Source organism: Erythrolamprus reginae, chromosome 2 (assembly GCF_031021105.1).
Source record: "Erythrolamprus reginae isolate rEryReg1 chromosome 2, rEryReg1.hap1, whole genome shotgun sequence".
Lineage (NCBI taxonomy): Eukaryota > Metazoa > Chordata > Lepidosauria > Squamata > Dipsadidae > Erythrolamprus > Erythrolamprus reginae.
In genome coordinates this window covers 77,025,275-77,043,651 of record NC_091951.1, presented here as the reverse complement: position 1 = coordinate 77,043,651, position 18,377 = coordinate 77,025,275, and the positions used below count along the sequence as shown (strand labels likewise).

Sequence of the window (18,377 nt, the reverse complement as noted above, 5' to 3'; positions counted from 1 at the left end):
GTTGAATTATATAGTTTCAGGTCTACATATATAAAGCATTTTCCCAAGCTACCACAATCTCTAAATGGTAATTGAAAAGGGTATTTTATGCAACTTCTGGCAATTAAATTTACCATCAGTCAATGTTACTGTTGATTGGAAGATAACATCAAGGTTGAGTCATGGGAGCATAAATAACATGGAACTATTGCAGCACTCAATTTTAGTATTTAATGAGGCACAAGAAAAGCAGATTAATGAAATAGACTCTTTATTGCTGCACACATGCTTATATATTAAGCTTTTAAATATATAATTATATTGCCATTCTGTAAAGCTTTACATTCTCTTTATTTTAAATAACAGAGGGCCAGGTTAAAAGTAAGTTCATAATAGTAAGAAGTCTGACATTTAAACTTTCTACAATGCAATTAATAGCCAGGAAGACAATACAATAAATAATTAGAGATACATTGTTTTCCTAACTTCTTTGGATTTAAGGAAGGTGGCTTTTCACTATATGTTTAATAGGTGTTAGTCTGTTTTTCCCCACAACTCTGATTTATACAAGGGCAACCAACAAAATACAAGAGAAAGCAAGGGGACACTTCATCAAGGAGGCAGCTTCAAAACACAGTAATATTGGTAATTCATTCTGAATTTACTTACCATTCTCAGGACCTGTACTATGAACAAAGCTTCGTTCAGCCACCTTCACCGCCTATCTAAAAGTTAACTGGATCTTCACTTGACCATATTTTTAAAAAGTCTTTTAATTAAAAAAACAAAAGCAAAACACCAATAGCAATTACTAGTAGTAATTTTCTGTGCTTATGTCATGTTACCTTTACTAGATACTTGCAAAAAAGAGAATGTTAGGGTGCTATGTATTTTAAAAAAGCTTATTGTGCTTTTTGTTCCAATAATTTACTGTTTCAAATAAAAAATGGAAATAGAAAAGGTTGTTATGATTTATTCCAGTATGATATCCATTTATTCACTGGAGGGGGGCTTATAAATTGGTACAAGAAAGATTCTATAATATTTGCCATAAATAAATGTCAAGAAATTCAGCCTTTCAGTTCCCTTCAGTTTCCTAGTAAAATGCAGAAAAAGAAAGATCCTGGCCAGGCTTTTATTTATGGCTTATGAATAACAAGACTAGTTCCACATGCTTTTAAATAATTGCCATTCCTTTAAGCGGGGTGCTTTCCTTGGCGTACTATTAAGAATAAACAACTTTTTGACCTTAGAGTTATCAGTGCATGGAAAACACTGCTAGAGTCCAACATCATTTTTGTCGCATCAAAGTCCTACTAAAGTTAATCTATCATTGCAATTGCTGTAACACTTACTAACAGTATTACCATAGTATAGGAACAATATTGCCTCATCAAGTCAGGATAAGTCAAATGGGATTGAGTTTTTTCCTTGTCTAGTTTCTCTAATAATAAGCACATAATTATAAAGTGGTTGGGTGACACAGAACCCTGGCTGATCCACCTAATATGTACTGCATTTCCCCTCCCTCCCCTCCCCTCCCACTCTGATTGGCCATAATGCATTTTCCATCTATCATTCATATTAATGGAGAGAGGGGAGGCAGTAACAAAGAACATAATGAACTGGACAGCGATGAAACACTATTTACTTACAGACTAAGATCTTAACAAACAGAATCTTAATTGTATTTTTTTTCTGTGCAACATGTAAATATGGCATGATGATGCAGATTATGAAAAGTCAAATAGAAAACTTGACAAATAGTAGATCAGGACACCTCTATGTCTCTGCTATGCTGTTCTGAATTTAGTAATCAAACTAATCTCATTGGGTTATCTTTAGATACCCTAGATTTAATACATACAGAACATGGAAAGAGCAGGAGTCTCATTTAGGAAACCTGCCAATCAATTACATAGAGCCAGCCAGAACATCTGTTATCAACAGGTGATTGTAGATATTAGAACTGTATACATATGGACAACCCACACCTCACTGCATCCAACAATAGAATGTTAAATTTTCCTACAGACTTTCACGTAAGTGACCTTAATGTGAACTGACTTAATTCAAATAAAATATTGCACTTGCAGACCAAGGGTGTCAAACTTGCAGCTTGTAAACCAGATGCATCATGTGCTGGCCACACCCACCCCTGGTTTAGCAAAGGGAAAAAAAGTTGTGATACATCACATGACAACAACGTGACGCCGTGAGCTTGACACCCCTGGTGTAGACTATTCCATGTGAATATATTCCCATATGCCATTCAATATATCAATGGGTAGAACTAGTTAGCAAGATGATACCTTCTATTGACTCACAATATTGGGATCTGAAGAAAACAAATTTATGTTTCCACTGCAAAGGGAAATAATGCTCCATCGGTCCATTGTGGTATCATGCAAGCACAACACAGTCACTTGTACATACATACTCCATGCTAAAATTTGTGAATCATTTGAGTGAATCCCCAAGCATAATAAAATCAAAGGAACATTACTAATTACAGATAGGCTAAATCTCCATGTCTTAATGTCCCCTACAATATAGCAAGAAAGGGGTGTATTTGAAATATTTTATTTCAAGGCTGGGGACAGATTTTTTTTTAAAGTAAATGCACTTATCACCTGATGGTTAGATCACCGGCTAGATTAGAAAATTAAGGGTCTGCTCAGATCCAGCTGTGCACATTTGGAAGATTAGAGTGTAAGACTAACAGCAGGCAATCTCAGCTTCTAGTGCACCAACTTCATATTCTTATAATTCAGTAAAAGCTTTCAATTCTTTCTTTACCCAGCAGGAATGGCAATATTCTGAAGGACTGACCCTTTTTCATTGGGCTTTTTGGGACCGCAGCAACTGGTTGTATGCCAAACAATATGTTTGTTACATAATACATGCAAATCTTTCCTCAACCACGTAAGATACACCTAACCATATTTTCTAATTACAGATTGTTCTGGGGACCTGTTTCCTGGAAGAAGAAAAACATTAATCCAGATGCAATAGTCATCAAGAAAAATAAAATAAGGGAAACTTAAAGAAACTTTAACATAAAGAAATGGGAAAATCACAAGAAAATCCGCCAGCTTAACATTCAAGTCCTATGCTAGCCAAAAGATTATCCAGGGCATCTAATTTCTGGTTAGCCTCTTCAATGGCACTGTACGTCTGAACGTTGCTGGTTATGTGAAAACGGATGTCGTCCACAAGGGGAATAGAGTCCGTCTCCTGGCGCTCCTCCACAGCATCCGCATTCTCCTTCACTGCTGCTGCAAATTCTTCAAACTCCACTAACTGAAGAAACAAGAGACAGAAAATGGATAAATCCAAGAGAATCTTTATCAGACTGCTGTCATTTGGCAACAAAAGTAAATAGTCAAGCACTGGATCCTGCAGCATAGGAGTGGAAGTCAGTTAATCCTAAAAACCACTGGTTTCACAGGTCTGGTTCTGCTCTGAGAATGAGATGAAAAATATATCTTAAAAATGCAGCCTTAACCAAAATAAAAAAAATTATTGTGATGGCACAGTCTTTTAAAAACAATAACTAAGGATCTGGGGATCAAACCTTGGCCCTTGGCCTTTTAGCCAGATTGCTTTCAAACACACAACTCACAGGGGAATGTCTGCAGCCTCACTCACATCAAAGCAAGTATTGTCTTCACTTCATGCTTCTGTTTTTGGTAGCTTCGTCCAATAAACTATAATAATGAAGGGTTTCTTTGAATTCTGAACTCTGGGGAGATTAGCTCAGCATCTCGTACTGGTTTGGAGATGAGAAGGACAATTGCAAAAAAAAAAATATCAATTTTGGGCCCTATAAAATTGGGCCATGCTTGTTCCTATTAAAAATAGGTGATAAATTTTGTATTAACAGTGAAACTGTTAATTTGGGGGGCAGAGGGTGCATTTTCACAGACAGAAAAGAATTTCACACCTCTCTCCAAGCCTGTTAAGTAAAGAATGTTGCAACTTATGTGGGAGTGCTAATTAGAACCATTTATAACATCAGTGAATTGACTAGGGAACAGTGAATTACACTTAGGAAAAATTGATGCTGGTCAAATAGATTTTCCATATTCCATAACCATGTGTGAAATTTTATGGGAAGAAAAAACACCATTTCTTTCTACTGGAGACAAACAGTGGTGCAGATATCAATATCACCTGTATTTATACCTACCTACCTACACACATACCTACCTACTCTCTGTCTGTCTGTCTGTCTTATATATATATATACAGTATATCTATTTATCTAAATCCAAATATTTATCATCACACACACACACACACACACACACGCAGTGTATACACAAAGTTAAAGAATAACTGGAAAATGATTTCCTCATCAATTGAATTAGAAAGATAAATGCAGCTTTCTGTATATGAACTCTTAAAAGGTACAATCTATACTCAAGATTAAAGTAACAGGACTTTGCCGCATGTGATCTAAGTATGTACATGATAATTCACACTCTTTTACAAATTCCCTCTTGTAGCCTAAGCTGGTCTATGCAGCCAAGATTTAGTATATGGAAAAGGAAGGAGATATGAAACCGATGTTATTAATTTTACATGCAAACATGAACCATTATTTTCCATATGGGGAAAAAAATAGACAACTGAATTTATAAATAATACCACACAGACACACATCAAATTCTGTCAACCCATCTCATAAAGTCCACAGAGAGGGGCGGCATATAAATCCAATACATACATACATACATACATACATACATACATACATACATACATACATACATACATACGATGAATATCCCATTCACATGTTACATCTCTATCTAAAAATATCAGTCACATGCTAAGTATATCAGGCAAACAAATCACTTCAATTTGCCTACCATATCACCAATAACATAAAATATTGCATATTTATATCGCATATTTTCAAATGTTTTAATAAAGCTGCCATATAAATCAGGATGATAGACTAATACAGTGGTACCTCTACTTAAGAACGCCTCTACTTAAGAACTTTTCTAGATAAGAACCGGGTGTTCAAGTTTTTTTGCCTCTTCTTAAGAACCATTTTCTACTTACAAACCCGAGCCCAGAAAAATTTTCCAGGAAATTTGAGAGCGGCACGAAGGCCCGGCCAGTTTCCTGCCCTTCCCCCTTTAATCCCGGCCATCTGGGCTGCCAGAGGAGCCTTTTGGTGGCGCTTAAGGAGGCTTTGGCAGTCCAGAGCGAACGAAGCATTTTCCTTTCTCTGGGCGCTTGGACAGGGAATAAACCTCTGCCAGCGAAAAGAAACACTCCCTTCACTCTGGGCAGCCGAGGAGTCACCACAGCGAAGGAAAGGCACCGTCTACAAAGCGAGCAAGAGGAGAGGGGAGCCCTTCAGCATGGGAAGGTATGGGAGGCAGCCTTGTGCAGAGTGTGTTGGAAGCGCGTGTTCCTTCTCAGCACCTCAGAGTCCCTCTTTTTTTTCTTAAGCCTTAAAGTATTGGATTTTTTTTATTCCTCTCACCTCACCTACTTCCTTTGGCAGCGACTCTCTTCCTCCTCCTCCAACTCCCACCCAAATTCCAAGCTTTTATTTCTTTCCTAATGGGTTTGCACGCATTATTTGCTTTTACATTGATTCCTATGGGAAAAATTGCTTCTACTTAAGAATGTTTCTACTTAAGAACCTGATCACAGAACAAATTAAGTTCTTAAGTAGAGGTACCACTGTACTAACAATTTTGGAGTAAAGATTTTAAACTAAAAAAAAGTTTATAACTTTCTAATGCATAATAAGAGACTTTATAGCCAAATAAGCACATTCTCATACACTTTCTTAATTATATCAATTCTCACTTATATGGATCTTAACACAATTGCCACTGAGGTTCCAAGAAGCGTAGGGATTAAATTAACTGTTCTTATGAATTCATCTTGTTCATGAAAAATTTAAATCACTTCAAAGAAATTCCAAGAAATGTCTTCATTTTATAAAGGTTTGGTCTGACAAAATTAACTCATCATACATTAGTTAATTAGACAGAATATTATCTTAGAACAACTGATATAATGTGTTTTTTTAGATCAATTCTGTCTCATTATTGTTAAATATTAATTATTTTTTCCTTGACCATTACTTTATGGGTAGTACAAAATAAAAGTGTATCATCACAATATCTTGAACTGGGGGGGGGGGTGTTCAGGAATTGATACCATCTTTTAATAAAAATATTTGTTGGAATAGAAAAGACAGGCTTTCATGAGCTGTAGCTCATTTCATCAGATTATTAGTTGAGGAGAGAATATCTATCATTGGTTTCACTGAAGCTGGCAATGTTAATATTTTTGTTAGTCTTCATATTCTTCTATTTATTCCACCTTTGATAGTATTGCATTAAATTTAGGTTTGTCTTGCTTTTTGCTAAATATAAATTGCAATTGTACATAGTATTTGCATTGATAAAAGTTTTAGATGAAGAAACAGCTCCTTTTAAAAGGTAGGGTTATCAATTTTCTCGCTATAACATGGGAAATAGCATTTATTTCCTATATGACATGCCTTGCTATAGCTATCCATTTCTATAGAAACCAACTGTGGTTATGGTTATAAAAAATAGCAAATTTTACAAATAAAATTATAGTTCATTTCAACTTGTTTTAAAGACCTTCTCTATCAAATATTAATTTGCAGCATGCCAAAGAATTAATATCTACGGTAGCTGTCCTTCACCTCCTCTTTGTTACCTTCTCAATTATCCTTGCCATATACTCTGTGCATTGATCTTCCAATCGGGTCAGCTGGAATAGCTTTGCAATCTTCCAGATGCTGACAACACTGTCTTCATCAAGAACCTGTGCCAAAATTCTCCCACACAGGCGCTTGAGCCCAGGTAACAGATACATATCGGCCACACAAAGCACATCATAGGCATTTTCAGGAGACAACTGCTGGGACAAAAGGCATCAATGTAACTAGACTCCAAACCAATACCTGGCCCTACTACAAAAGAGATTGAAAGCCCAATCTGGACACAGATTGTAGTCCAACTTCAGCCATGGAAGTGCATTTGGGACCACTCATATGTTCTCTCCTCAATCTATATCACAGATCTGTTGTGTGTGTGTGTGGGGGGGGGGGAATTAAAGATGCTGTGCTATGTGTGGTTCCTCATGTTCCTTGAGGAAAGAAGTATAAATCCAACAAATAACAGGTGTCTTCTAAAACCATATCCCCCAATTTCCTGGTCTGGATAGGTGTAATTTAAAGTTAATAAACTTAAAATATTTTAATGATTACACACAGCATTTATATTTTCAGTCTTTTCACAGGTAACCCTCACTTAACAACCATTCAAAGTTACAATGGTGCAAAATATATGGTATTTATCATGGATCTGCAATGGGTCTTATAGCAACCGTGCAGTCACATGATCACAATCCAGGTGCTTGGAGCATACCATTGACCTTTTCATCCACACGATGCTTTAACCAACCTATCCTCTCCACCATCTTTGCTCATCTGATCACCCTGCCTGCACCTCCATCTATTCCTTTGTTACCTTCTTCCTCCTGCTAAGAGGTAAAGCCAGCAGCTGTCTCATGAAGGTCGGATGGGAGGGGTGGCAAAATGCAGGGGGTCCGAGGCAGCTGAGTGCAATATGGCCAAAAAGGGCAGAGATGGGAGAATGATGGCTGAGAGGGGAGGAGTTGAAGTACACTCTGCATCCATAAATGCAGGCAGCTGCCAAGTGTTTGAATTCTGATCAAGTGACTGTATGGTATCTACAATGGTCATCAAGGACTAGACTAAACAGCATTTTTTTCCAGCACAGTTATCATTTCAAATGGTCAGTAAACAAATGGCCCTTAAATGAAGACTCCCTGCATTGTATTTGCAAAGGACACCAAGCAAGGGAGAGTAGTAGCATCTTAGGGGATGAAATCCTGATTCAAAATGACCTTGACAGGGCAACTGGGAAAGTGCCTAAAGGAAAACAAGGACAGATGGCATGGTTTGGCAGCTTCACTCTTGCCCTGCGGGGCAGCAAAGGGAAAAGGAAAGTGCACAATCTCCACAGAGCAACAGGAGCGCCTGCAACCATCTATCCATCTCCAGAGCAATTGTCTCAGGACTATGGAGCAGCCAACGTATCTTCTTGGTGTGATAGATTTAGAGAGAGGACAGACTGAATAACTGAGTTTTTATGCTAGAAAGAAGTCACTATCACTATTATGTGGTCTATGACCTTATCAAGATTTGATTTGCACTATCTTTCACTTACGCCTGTTGAAGAGCAAATATGATTAGACTCTCGGGCAAAAAAAAAACCAGGCAAAAAGCAGTTGTTGCAGAGAAAAGTCTAATACCTAAAATCTGTTTTCAGAAGAAAGGCTGCAGCTATTCTCTGCCTTTGTTCTTGCCTTTCAGTACATGAAGTACTGTGCACATGCACACACATATACAGTACACAGGCAACGTTCCTCTGCAGTGAAATTAGGCCAGCTCATTCAATGCATGGGAATGAGATCTCCACCTCACTTTTTACCTATCATATTATTACCTGATGGAACTTCATTGCTCAGGTTGTTAATGTTAATTTCTCTTTATACTTAGAAAAATAAGGCATATATTTATGACTTTATCTTAAGCTTCATTTTGTTCAAAGACCATTGCTTATTAGATTGCATTATAATGAATTATGGAATGTGACAGTAATCACACATCCATTTTACACTGAAAATTCACCATCCTGGGGGGGGGGGGAGAGATATTTAAAGGGCTAGTATCTATAATCATTTTGACATCACAAACCCCACACTTATTGTTTCATATCCTCTACCTTCTTGAAGAATTCTCATTAAACAAATTCATCATTACTTCTGAAAAATACCCGGTTAGCAAGTTCCTCAGAACTCAATTGTCAGAATATGGTAGAGAAAATAGAGCATCCATACTATAGAGTTCAGTTCCATTAAGAATTTTCTAAATTCTAAAGCTGCAACCAAGACGTTGTACTACAGTATATGCGACAAGAAAATGCAGCACAAAAACAGAGTAAACTATTTTTAGCTCTGGCCAGTTTGCTAACTGTATACTGCCCTCTACTGGCAAACTGACCACTCTGCACACCATCAGGCTTCTGTAAAGTCACTTTTGCTTTGAGCTCAACTCCTGCTTGCTTTATGGATACATCCCTGTAGAATTCTTGGCAATCCCTAGATTTTGCTTCTGAGACTTTTGGGGTTTTTTTCATCTTTCCTATTAAACCAACAATATACCTGACAAAAATATTCCTTGTTACTATCAGGAATACAAAAGTGAAAGAATGAACACGTGTCGATATATGCACATCAGGGGTGGATTGCTCCTACCGCTACTACCGGTGTGCTGCGTGCGCAGTTTTGGGTGTCTTGCATGTGTGCATGTCCCAGCGTGGTTTTGCTTTTGTGCATGCAGTGAAATCTTGCAATGGGATGTATGCACAAGAAAGATTTCGATTTTATTTCTTCTGCGCATGCACAAAAGCAAAAAAATCACCAAAATCTCACACCCGGATGCATCCCTTCACATGATTTGCTTCCTAGACGGAAGACACCCAAAGCTGTGTGCGCATCTCAACTTTTGCTACCTTATCTGTTCCAGTAGGAACCCACTATTGACGCAAGTGTGTGTATGCATGTTGTGTATGCATATGTGTGTGCACATACACAGAGTGATTCTCATCCATGTACAGTGATCCCTCGAGTTTCGCGATCTCGATTATTGCGAAACGCTATATCGCGAGTTTTCAACCCGGAAGTAAACAACACCATCTGCGCATGTGCGCCATTTTTTTTTTCTATGGCCACGCATGCGTAGATGGTGGAGTTTGCTTCCCCCTGGCCAGATCAGCTGCTGGGTGGCTTCCCTGGGTCTTCCCCCTCTTGCCGGGGTTTCCCCTTTGCGTGGGCGGCGGGGAAACCCCAGCGTTGCTTCCCAGCTGAGTGGCGCGAGCAACGGCGTGGGCGGGCGAAAGGCGGGCGCGCGGACATTGGCACACGAGCGGTGTGGCGGCCGGACAAACGGCGGCCGCTCCTGGCGGCAGCACGAGCAACACGAACGGCATGGCGGCCGAACAAACGCACGAGCAACGCAAGCGGCGTGGCGGCCGGACGAATGGCGGCCGCGCCTGGCGGCAGCACGATCAACACAAATGACATGGCGGCCGAACAAACGCATGAGCAACGCAAGCGGCGTGGCGGCCGGACAAATGGCGGCCGCGCCTGGCGGCAGCACGAGCAACACAAACAGCATGGCGGCCGAACAAACGCACGAGCAACGCAAGCGGCGTGGCGGCCGGACGAATGGCGGCCGCGCCTGCCGGCAGCACGAGCAACACGAACGGCGTGGCGGCCGAACAAACGCACGAGCAACGCAAGCGGCGTGGCGGCCGGACGAATGGCGGCCGCGCCTGCCGGCAGCACGAGCAACACGAACGGCGTGGCGGCCGAACAAACGCATGAGCAACGCAAGCGGCGTGGCGGCCGGACAAACGCATTCTCCTCCGACCTGCCCTCACCTTAGCTTCCAGCTGATGCTTCGATCCTTGGAAGAGGCTAGAGCGCCTTTCTGCACCACACTCTGCGCTCGGGTTCCTTTCCAGAAGATGGAAGTTTCTCTCTTTCCATCCTTTCTAGCAATACAATACTCGATGGTTAAAATGGTTTTAACCATCGAGTATTGTATTGCTAGAAAGGATGGAAGGATGGAAGTTTCTCTCTTTCCATCCTTTCTAGCAATAAAATACTCGATGGTTAAAATGGTTTTAACCATCGAGTATTGTATTGCTAGAAAGGATGGAAAGAGAGAAACTTCCATCTTCCGGAAAGGAACCCGAGCGCAGAGTGTGGTGCAGAAAGGCGCTCTGGCCTCTTCCAAGGATCGAAGCATCAGCTGGAAGCTAAGGTGAGGGCAGGTCGGAGGAGAATCCGTTTGTCCGGCCGCCACGCCGCTTGCGTTGCTCGTGAGTTTGTTCGGCCGCCACGCCGTTCGTGTTGCTCGTGCTGCCGGCAGGCGCGGCCGCCATTTGTCCGGCCGCCACGCCGCTTGCGTTGCTCGTGCGTTTGTTCGGCCGCCATGCTGTTTGTGTTGTTCGTGCTGCCGCCAGGCGCGGCCGCCATTTGTCCGGCCGCCACGCCGCTTGCGTTGCTCATGCGTTTGTTCGGCCGCCACGCTGTTTGTGTTGTTCGTGCTGCCGCCAGGCGCGGCCGCCATTTGTCCGGCCGCCACGCCGCTCGTGCGCCCCTTGTCCGCGCGCCCGCCCTTCGCCCACCCATGCCGTTGCTCGCGCCACTCAGCTGGGAAGCGGCGTTCCTCGCGCCAGCAGCGGCGGCACGAGCGGCGCGGCGGCCGGACAAGCGGCGGGCAGGCGGGTCCTCAGCTGTTGGGCGGGGGTCTTCCCAAGTGCGGAAGTAAAAAACACCATCTGCACATGCGCGAGGGCACGCATGCGCAGATGGTGTTTTTACTTCCGCACCACTATATCGCGAAAAATCGAGTATCGCGAGGGGTCTTGGAACGTAACCCTCGCGATACTCGAGGGATCACTGTATAGGGAAACAAAAGATATATGTGAAAGTAAAGGCCAAAATGTCCCAGTGCTATTATGAGCATTTGGGAGTGTGACTCCTAAGTGTAGCTCCCGACAGATCCCAGGATTGACATCAGAGCTCCTTTGTCCAGGAGACTGCAGTGCTAGGAACAGCTAAGACACTGCAGAGCCTTCAAACCTCCAGGCCTCTGCTACAGGGCATGCAACTGAGGAAGACATATGCCACTGATAAAGGTGAGAAGGGATTTTAAAAATAATTTTATATATAGGGCAGGAATCCAGCAAACAGAACGCATTTAATAAATCACTTCTTTTTAAATGAAAAAAAACCCACCATTAATTATATTCAAATATGCCTTCACTACTTAAAGTCTCAAGTAAAATTCAAGCAAAAAATGGTTAATCGGTCAAGAATTGCAGGAAGATATGAGAACTAAAAAGAGAATCAAAAAAAGGATGGAAGAGATTATGTTACCTTAATTTAATGCATACTTTTATTTTTCTTCATAAAAGTACAGCAAGCATCATACAATGCTGGTTCTGCCATGTTTATTTTGCTCTGTCATCCTTGCTATATAGTCTAATAGTCTAAAAGGCCTTGTGCTGAGAAAGAAGAACCCCAGCCTCACCTCCGTATCATCACTATAGATGTAATAGAGAACTCTGATGAAGATCTCCTCTGAAATGTTGTGAAGAGTCACCACAGGGATGCTGGGTTGTGTTTGTAGCTCCTCACTCTCCGAGAAGTGGTCTTCTAGAAGGGCTTTGAAGTAGTCACTTCGTCCACAGAAAAATGCCTTCAAAAAGAGAAAGAATATGTACATGTATGCACAAGAATGTGTGTCGGTATATGTGTGTAAATATGTGCATACACACACACAAAATAATGGAATCTTCTTGGTTAAAATAGGCAAGCAGCAGGGTCCAGATAGGGATCTATGACAAGGCACCCATCCCAAACTTTTTAAAGATCAAAATTCATCATGCTTACCCTCTTTTATTTTTATTTTTTGTTTTATTTACTTTATTGTAACTTGGTTGTTGGAAGCCACCAAGACTTGTTTGATTGTTTTTATTTATTTATCTAAAAAATGTCTAGGACACCCTTCTCTGGGGGACTCAGGGCAGCTTACAACATAAAATCAATACAAAATTACAGATAAAATTACACACACTAAAACCCAAGACTTAAAATTCCCAACATTAAACCCATTCATCCAAACTCATCCAATCCCAATCATGCTATCGGCTGGAGCAAGATGTCAACGCTCAACGCCCCCCAGGCTGCCAGCAAAGGTGTGTTTTCAAAAACCCCCAAACCTATCAACTTTTGTTGAAAGTTGGGAGACATACCAAGTTTAATAAATAATAATTTACTGTTATCTGATAACACATTCCTAATCTGGAAATTCCCCACAAGATGTCCCATAAATAAATGAGTGAATATCATTGGTTCTATAAAAGTTATTTTAATATTGAGGAATACAATAAGAATCGACCCAAGTCAAATCAATGCAGCCTATACCTTGTGACAGAGGAAACTGTAATTTGACACTCGGAAACACAGATCAGGATAACTACTGAAGCTGTCGGTACTATCAAAAGGCAACTCTCCAAAGCCTACCTATACACAAAACAGAAATAAAACAATATTTAATGTTTGACCATATATTTAATAACATTACACTAAAATAAACGCACAATGTATGCATATGCATAATATACAATTATATATTCAAATATGTAACACAATACATGATAGGAGAAATATTGCCTTTTTGATCACTTTTATCACCATGGTACAGGAATCATCTAAACTTTGACCAGACTTGCTTTTTTGCTTGATCCCAGTAACATTCCAAGTCTCTCCAAACACTCCATTTCTTACAGTAAAAAAAACAACAATGCTCTTGGCTCTTTTGGGCTTGGAGAGACGTTTGGCTGTAATCCTTAAGATTTTTAAACCTATGGAACATATGGGACAGCTGCACCCTTCTGCCTCATCTCGTGGCCATGGCACCAGCATGTCGCTCAGCCTCCTGCTTTGCTTGCAGCTGCAAGCAAAAAGAAGTGGGCTGGCGGCCATGTGCAGTTCTCAGGGCTGCACTGGGCTGCTGGAGCCACCGCTGTGAGGAGAGGCAGGTGTCAGGGTATGGGTGGCCTGGCTGTGGGGGCCCTGAGCTGGTAATAATAATAATAATAATAATAATAATAATTATTATTATTATTATTATTATTATTATTATTATTATCATCATCATCATCATCATCCCATGGGACAGCAGAATTGAGGAAGAAGCAGCTAGAGAAATTAGTGAAATACGAAGATCTAAAAATCGAGCTGCAACCACTCTGGCATAAGACAGTGAAAGTGGTCCCAGTGGTACTTGACATGCTGGGCGTAGTGCAAAAGGATCTCAGCAGACATTTGAAAACCATCGGAATTGAAAAAATCTCCATCTGTCAATTGCAAAAGGCCGCTTTACTGGGATCGGCAAACATAATTCGCCGCTACATCACGCAGTCCTAGGTGCTTGGGAAGCGCCCGACTGGTGATGAAATATGAAATCCAGCATAGTGATCTCGTTTGCTGTCTTATATTGACATAATAATAATAATAATAATAATAATAATAATAATAATAATAATAATATTATTATTTATTAGATTTGTATGCCGCCCCTCTCCAAAGACTTGGAACGGCTCACAACAAGGTAAGCCAATGTGGGGCGCCTGGGGCAGCTCTACCCCCCCACCTCATGGCAACAGCCCTTGCACAAAACGTGATCTTCTGCTCCATTGTGGCTGTGAGCAAGCAGAAGAAATGGGCCTCCCATGCATGGGGGGGGGGGAGGAGGCATCCCCAGAATAAGCCTTAGTATCCCCCAATAAAATATAAGACCAGGTCTTATTTTCGGGGAAACACGGTAGCAGAAAAGTTACCATACATATGAAAGGCCAGCAGAGATCACCTCGCATATGCTAAATACGATACAATACAAAAAATGTTGTCTAATAGGAAACTTGGTATAAAAAATGATTTATGGTAAATTTTCTGTTTAAAGCAAATCAGAATATTTTCCCCCAATGTTTAGATTTGCAGACTAAAGCTCTTTATGAATTCCATGTTTTATTAGTTTACTTTTGTTAACAGAGCCAAAAAAGCAGGGGGAGTGCAGAAAAATATGAAAAGGGTTTAACGTAGAATTAAAAACACATAATGCTCATCAATATAATCCACATGCCGTCAAAGGATCTGTGCAATTTCATAGAGTCCTTTTATTCGGCATGTGCTCAGGCTTCAATTTTCTGCCACATATTCTCCCAAAGACAGTGGTAACTTTGGCAACTTCTCTTTGGAACAAGAGTGAAAGTCGTATATATTTGGGACAGTATGAAGCCCAAGAGCTCTCACGCAACTATATAGTGCAACTACAGTGGTACCTCAAGATACGAGTTTAATTCGTTCCGGACCTGGGCTCTTAAGTCGAGCAGCTCTTATCTCGAACGACTTTTCCCCATAGGAATTAATGTAAATAATTTTAATTGGTTCCAGCCCTCAAAAAACTCACAAAGTTAGTCTAAATTATGCAGAAAGACATGTTTTTAATGAAGAAATGTACATGTACATATAAATGAATAATGAAGTTTCTTTCACTTAACTTGTAAACTTTCTTAAACTTTTAAATTTACATATGTTCAACTTCTCTGCCACCCAATCCTGTAGGACAGAGGTCCCCAACCCTTTTTGCACCAGGGACCGGCTTTAAGCGATCAAGAGAGGAATGGGTGAATGAATGGACGGAGGGTGGGAAGGAAGGAAGGAAAGAGGGAAGGGACAGGAACAGAGGAAGGAAGCAAGGAAACTTATGAAAGGGGAGAGTAAGAGAGGAATGAGTGAAGGGAGGGAGGGAGGGAAGAAGGTGGGAAGGAGAAAGAAAAGAAGAAATAGAGGAAGGGAAGGTAAAAGAGAGAAAGAAAAAGAGCAAGAAAGAAAGAAAGAAAGAAAGAAAGAAAGAAAGAAAGAAAGAAAGAAAGAAAGAAAGGGGGAAGGGACAGGAACAGAGGAAGGAAGCAAGGAAACTTATGAAAGGGGAGAGTAAGAGAGGAATGAGTGAAGGGAGGGAGGGAGGGAAGAAGGTGGGAAGGAGAAAGAAAAGAAGAAATAGAGGAAGGGAAGGGAAAAGAGAGAAAGAAAAAGAGCAAGAAAGAAAGCTGCAAGCACCTCCCCGAGCCCCCCAGGCCGGCTGCAACCTTTTAAAACACGCGCGCCGCTTCGCAGCTGTCTCCTGAAGCCGAACGCGGAAGTTAGCGTTTGGCTTCAGGAGACAGCTCCTTGGCGCTTGTATCTCGAATTTGGGCTTGTAAGTAGAACAAAAATATCTCTCCCCTCCCAGCTCTTATCTCGAGTTGCTCTTAAGTAGAGCAGCTCTTATGTCGGGGTTCCACTGTATTACAAAATGAAAAGTACAGTTTTTCTATATCTAATATGCCAATAGTATACTGGGAATAGAGACAGAGAATATTGAAGCCTGGCATCCAGAATTGGCAAACTTCCAAATATCAACCTTTATTTTCCTAAGGCTAGAATAAGTGAATGAACTGAAACATGCTCTCGGTTAAGACTGGACTGAACCCACCATGTCACCTATAATTTAGGTGACGTGGAAAACAATAACATTTCTACCAAACACGAAGAGTACGGAAATAAAATTACCAGAGCTGGCAGTAGTGACAATAGCAAGCCTTTTGCAAAATATTACAAAAAAGGGAGACGGAACGAGGCTGTTGATTCAGGTCAAAAATACAGTTATGAGTAGGTAAACTACCCATCAAGATTATATAAGTTTGGTCACCCTAAGAAATATGGCTCCCCACCCCGTCCCTCAATATGAAATGGACTCATTTATGTTTCTATTCCTTTAATGTTTTTGGAACCCAAAATGCCATAAAGTTTTATATATGATACAGTTTAGCTTTCACCAGCATTTTACCATGATGGAAGTAATTCAGTCTATATTCTTAAAAAAACTCTGCATGCCTACAGTATTCCTCCATCTGGAGCACAGATTTACCTTCAGTTATGTGAAAAAGTAAGCACACCCCATTTGCTGTCTGTAGAGATTCTCAGTCATCCAGGTCATAGTTGTCCCAAAGTGCTTTTCAGGAGGCAACTGGACTTTCTTGCTTTTTCTTTTGAAGACAGGAACCAGAAGCACCTGAAGCACTACTTAGGTGACCCTGAGGCCACAGTTAACCCTCCCAGAGCTTCTATGAATCGTCTAAAACTGGGATAACCAACCTTGAGACCTCAGGGACCACTAAATTCATAATTTTAAATCCTGTGGACCACTAATATGATCTGCCTAATGACTAGCTGGGCGGGTGTGGCTATGTAATCATGTGACTGGGTGGGCATGGCCAATTCCATGTCACTCACATCAAGGGGCGCCTCGCCAGCCTCTACTCGCCCCTCCCCTCCCAGCCACTCCTCACCTCCCTGCCTGCCTTAGGGCCCCAACAGGAAGCAGTTGTTGGAGCTAAGCAGCCACCATGAGAAAGAGTTGGCAAAACAGCTGGCCAGTTCAAATTGGATCTGACTGAGAAGAAGGCTCAGCAGAAGCACCTCACTGAGGATTTCGAGCATAGGCTTTCCTAGCAGAAGGAAGACCTGCAGGAGTGCAAGGCCAGGTACCAGCACCTGGACATTCAGCGGGCTGAGATGGTCAGCCAGTTCCAGGCCATGATGCAGTCCCACTGGAACAAGGCCTTCCAGCTTTTCTCCACAAGCCTTCATCCAAAGCCCTGCACCCGGAGGCTGAAGCAGACCCCATATAGGAATTCCTCCCCCAATCTGATTTGCATAAAAAGACCCCAATGAAGGAGACTCTACAGTAGCACAAATCCAGCTCAGGAGCCTAGTTTGAGCATCCCTGATTTAGTGCAATATAAAAAATGCAAATAATTTTTCTGCAGACAATTAAAATTTTCTTGCGAACCACCAGTGGTCCATGGACCACCAGTTGGTGACCGTTGCTCTAAAAGGATGCAGATTACCAGCTGTCTGCAAGGAATATCTCCTGCTTCATGAATCCCAGTGACCAGTTAAGTCCCACAGAGTTGGCCTTCTCCAGGTCCCGTTAGCCAAGCAATGTTGTCTGGCAGGACCTAGGGATAGAGCCTTCTCTGTGGCAGCTTTGGAATTAGCTCCCCCCTGAGATTCGTACTGCCCCCACCCTCCTGGCTTTTCATAAGGTTTTAAAAACTCATCTCTGCCAGCAGACCTGGGGGCCACTGAATATTTGCCTCTAGCTCTGGCCATATGTATGATTGCGATGGAATGCATGTGGATGACTGCCTTTTTTTAAAAAATGGTTGTTTTCACCAATGAAAAATGAGGGAGGGGGGGAATGGGGGGAAAAGCACCTGTATGTGGAATGTAACTAGACACAAGAACAGTTTTTCCCCAAACGCCATCACTCTACTAAACAAATAATTCCCTCAACACTGTCAAACTTTTTACTAAGTCTGCACTTCGATTTCTACTAGTTTTTCTCATCATTCCTATCATCCTTTTCTTCCCACTTAGGATTGTATGCCTATAACTTGTTGCTTGTATCCTAAGATTTTTATTAATATTGATTGTTTCTTCATTGCTTATTTGATCCCTATGACAATCGTTAAGTGTTGTACCACATGATTCTTGACAAATGTATCTTTTTCTTTTATGTACGTTGAGAGCATCTGCACCAAAGACAAATTCCTTGTGTGTCCAATCACACTCGGCCAATAAAGAATTCTATTCTATTCTATTTCTCACAGCAC

The 18,377-nt window shown here is 41.3% G+C and overlaps 1 protein-coding gene across 3 annotated transcripts in view; it reads right to left on the bottom strand.

The window, feature by feature from the left end:
- Positions 1-233: 233 nt before the first annotated feature.
- The window catches only part of ABTB1 (ankyrin repeat and BTB domain containing 1), a 38,202-nt gene continuing 20,058 nt past the window's right edge, over positions 234-18,377 (bottom strand). For 2 of the 3 annotated variants that reach the window (XM_070738382.1, XM_070738384.1), the window contains exons 9-12: positions 13,078-13,176; positions 12,182-12,349; positions 6,706-6,906; positions 234-3,282 (exon numbers count right to left, since the gene is read on the bottom strand). In XM_070738382.1, coding sequence (XP_070594483.1) covers positions 3,076-3,282; positions 6,706-6,906; positions 12,182-12,349; positions 13,078-13,176 — 675 coding nt within the window. In that variant the 3' untranslated portion in view covers positions 234-3,075. The remainder of the gene's footprint in view (positions 3,283-6,705; positions 6,907-12,181; positions 12,350-13,077; positions 13,177-18,377) is intronic. The other variant, XM_070738383.1, reaches the window with a different exon arrangement.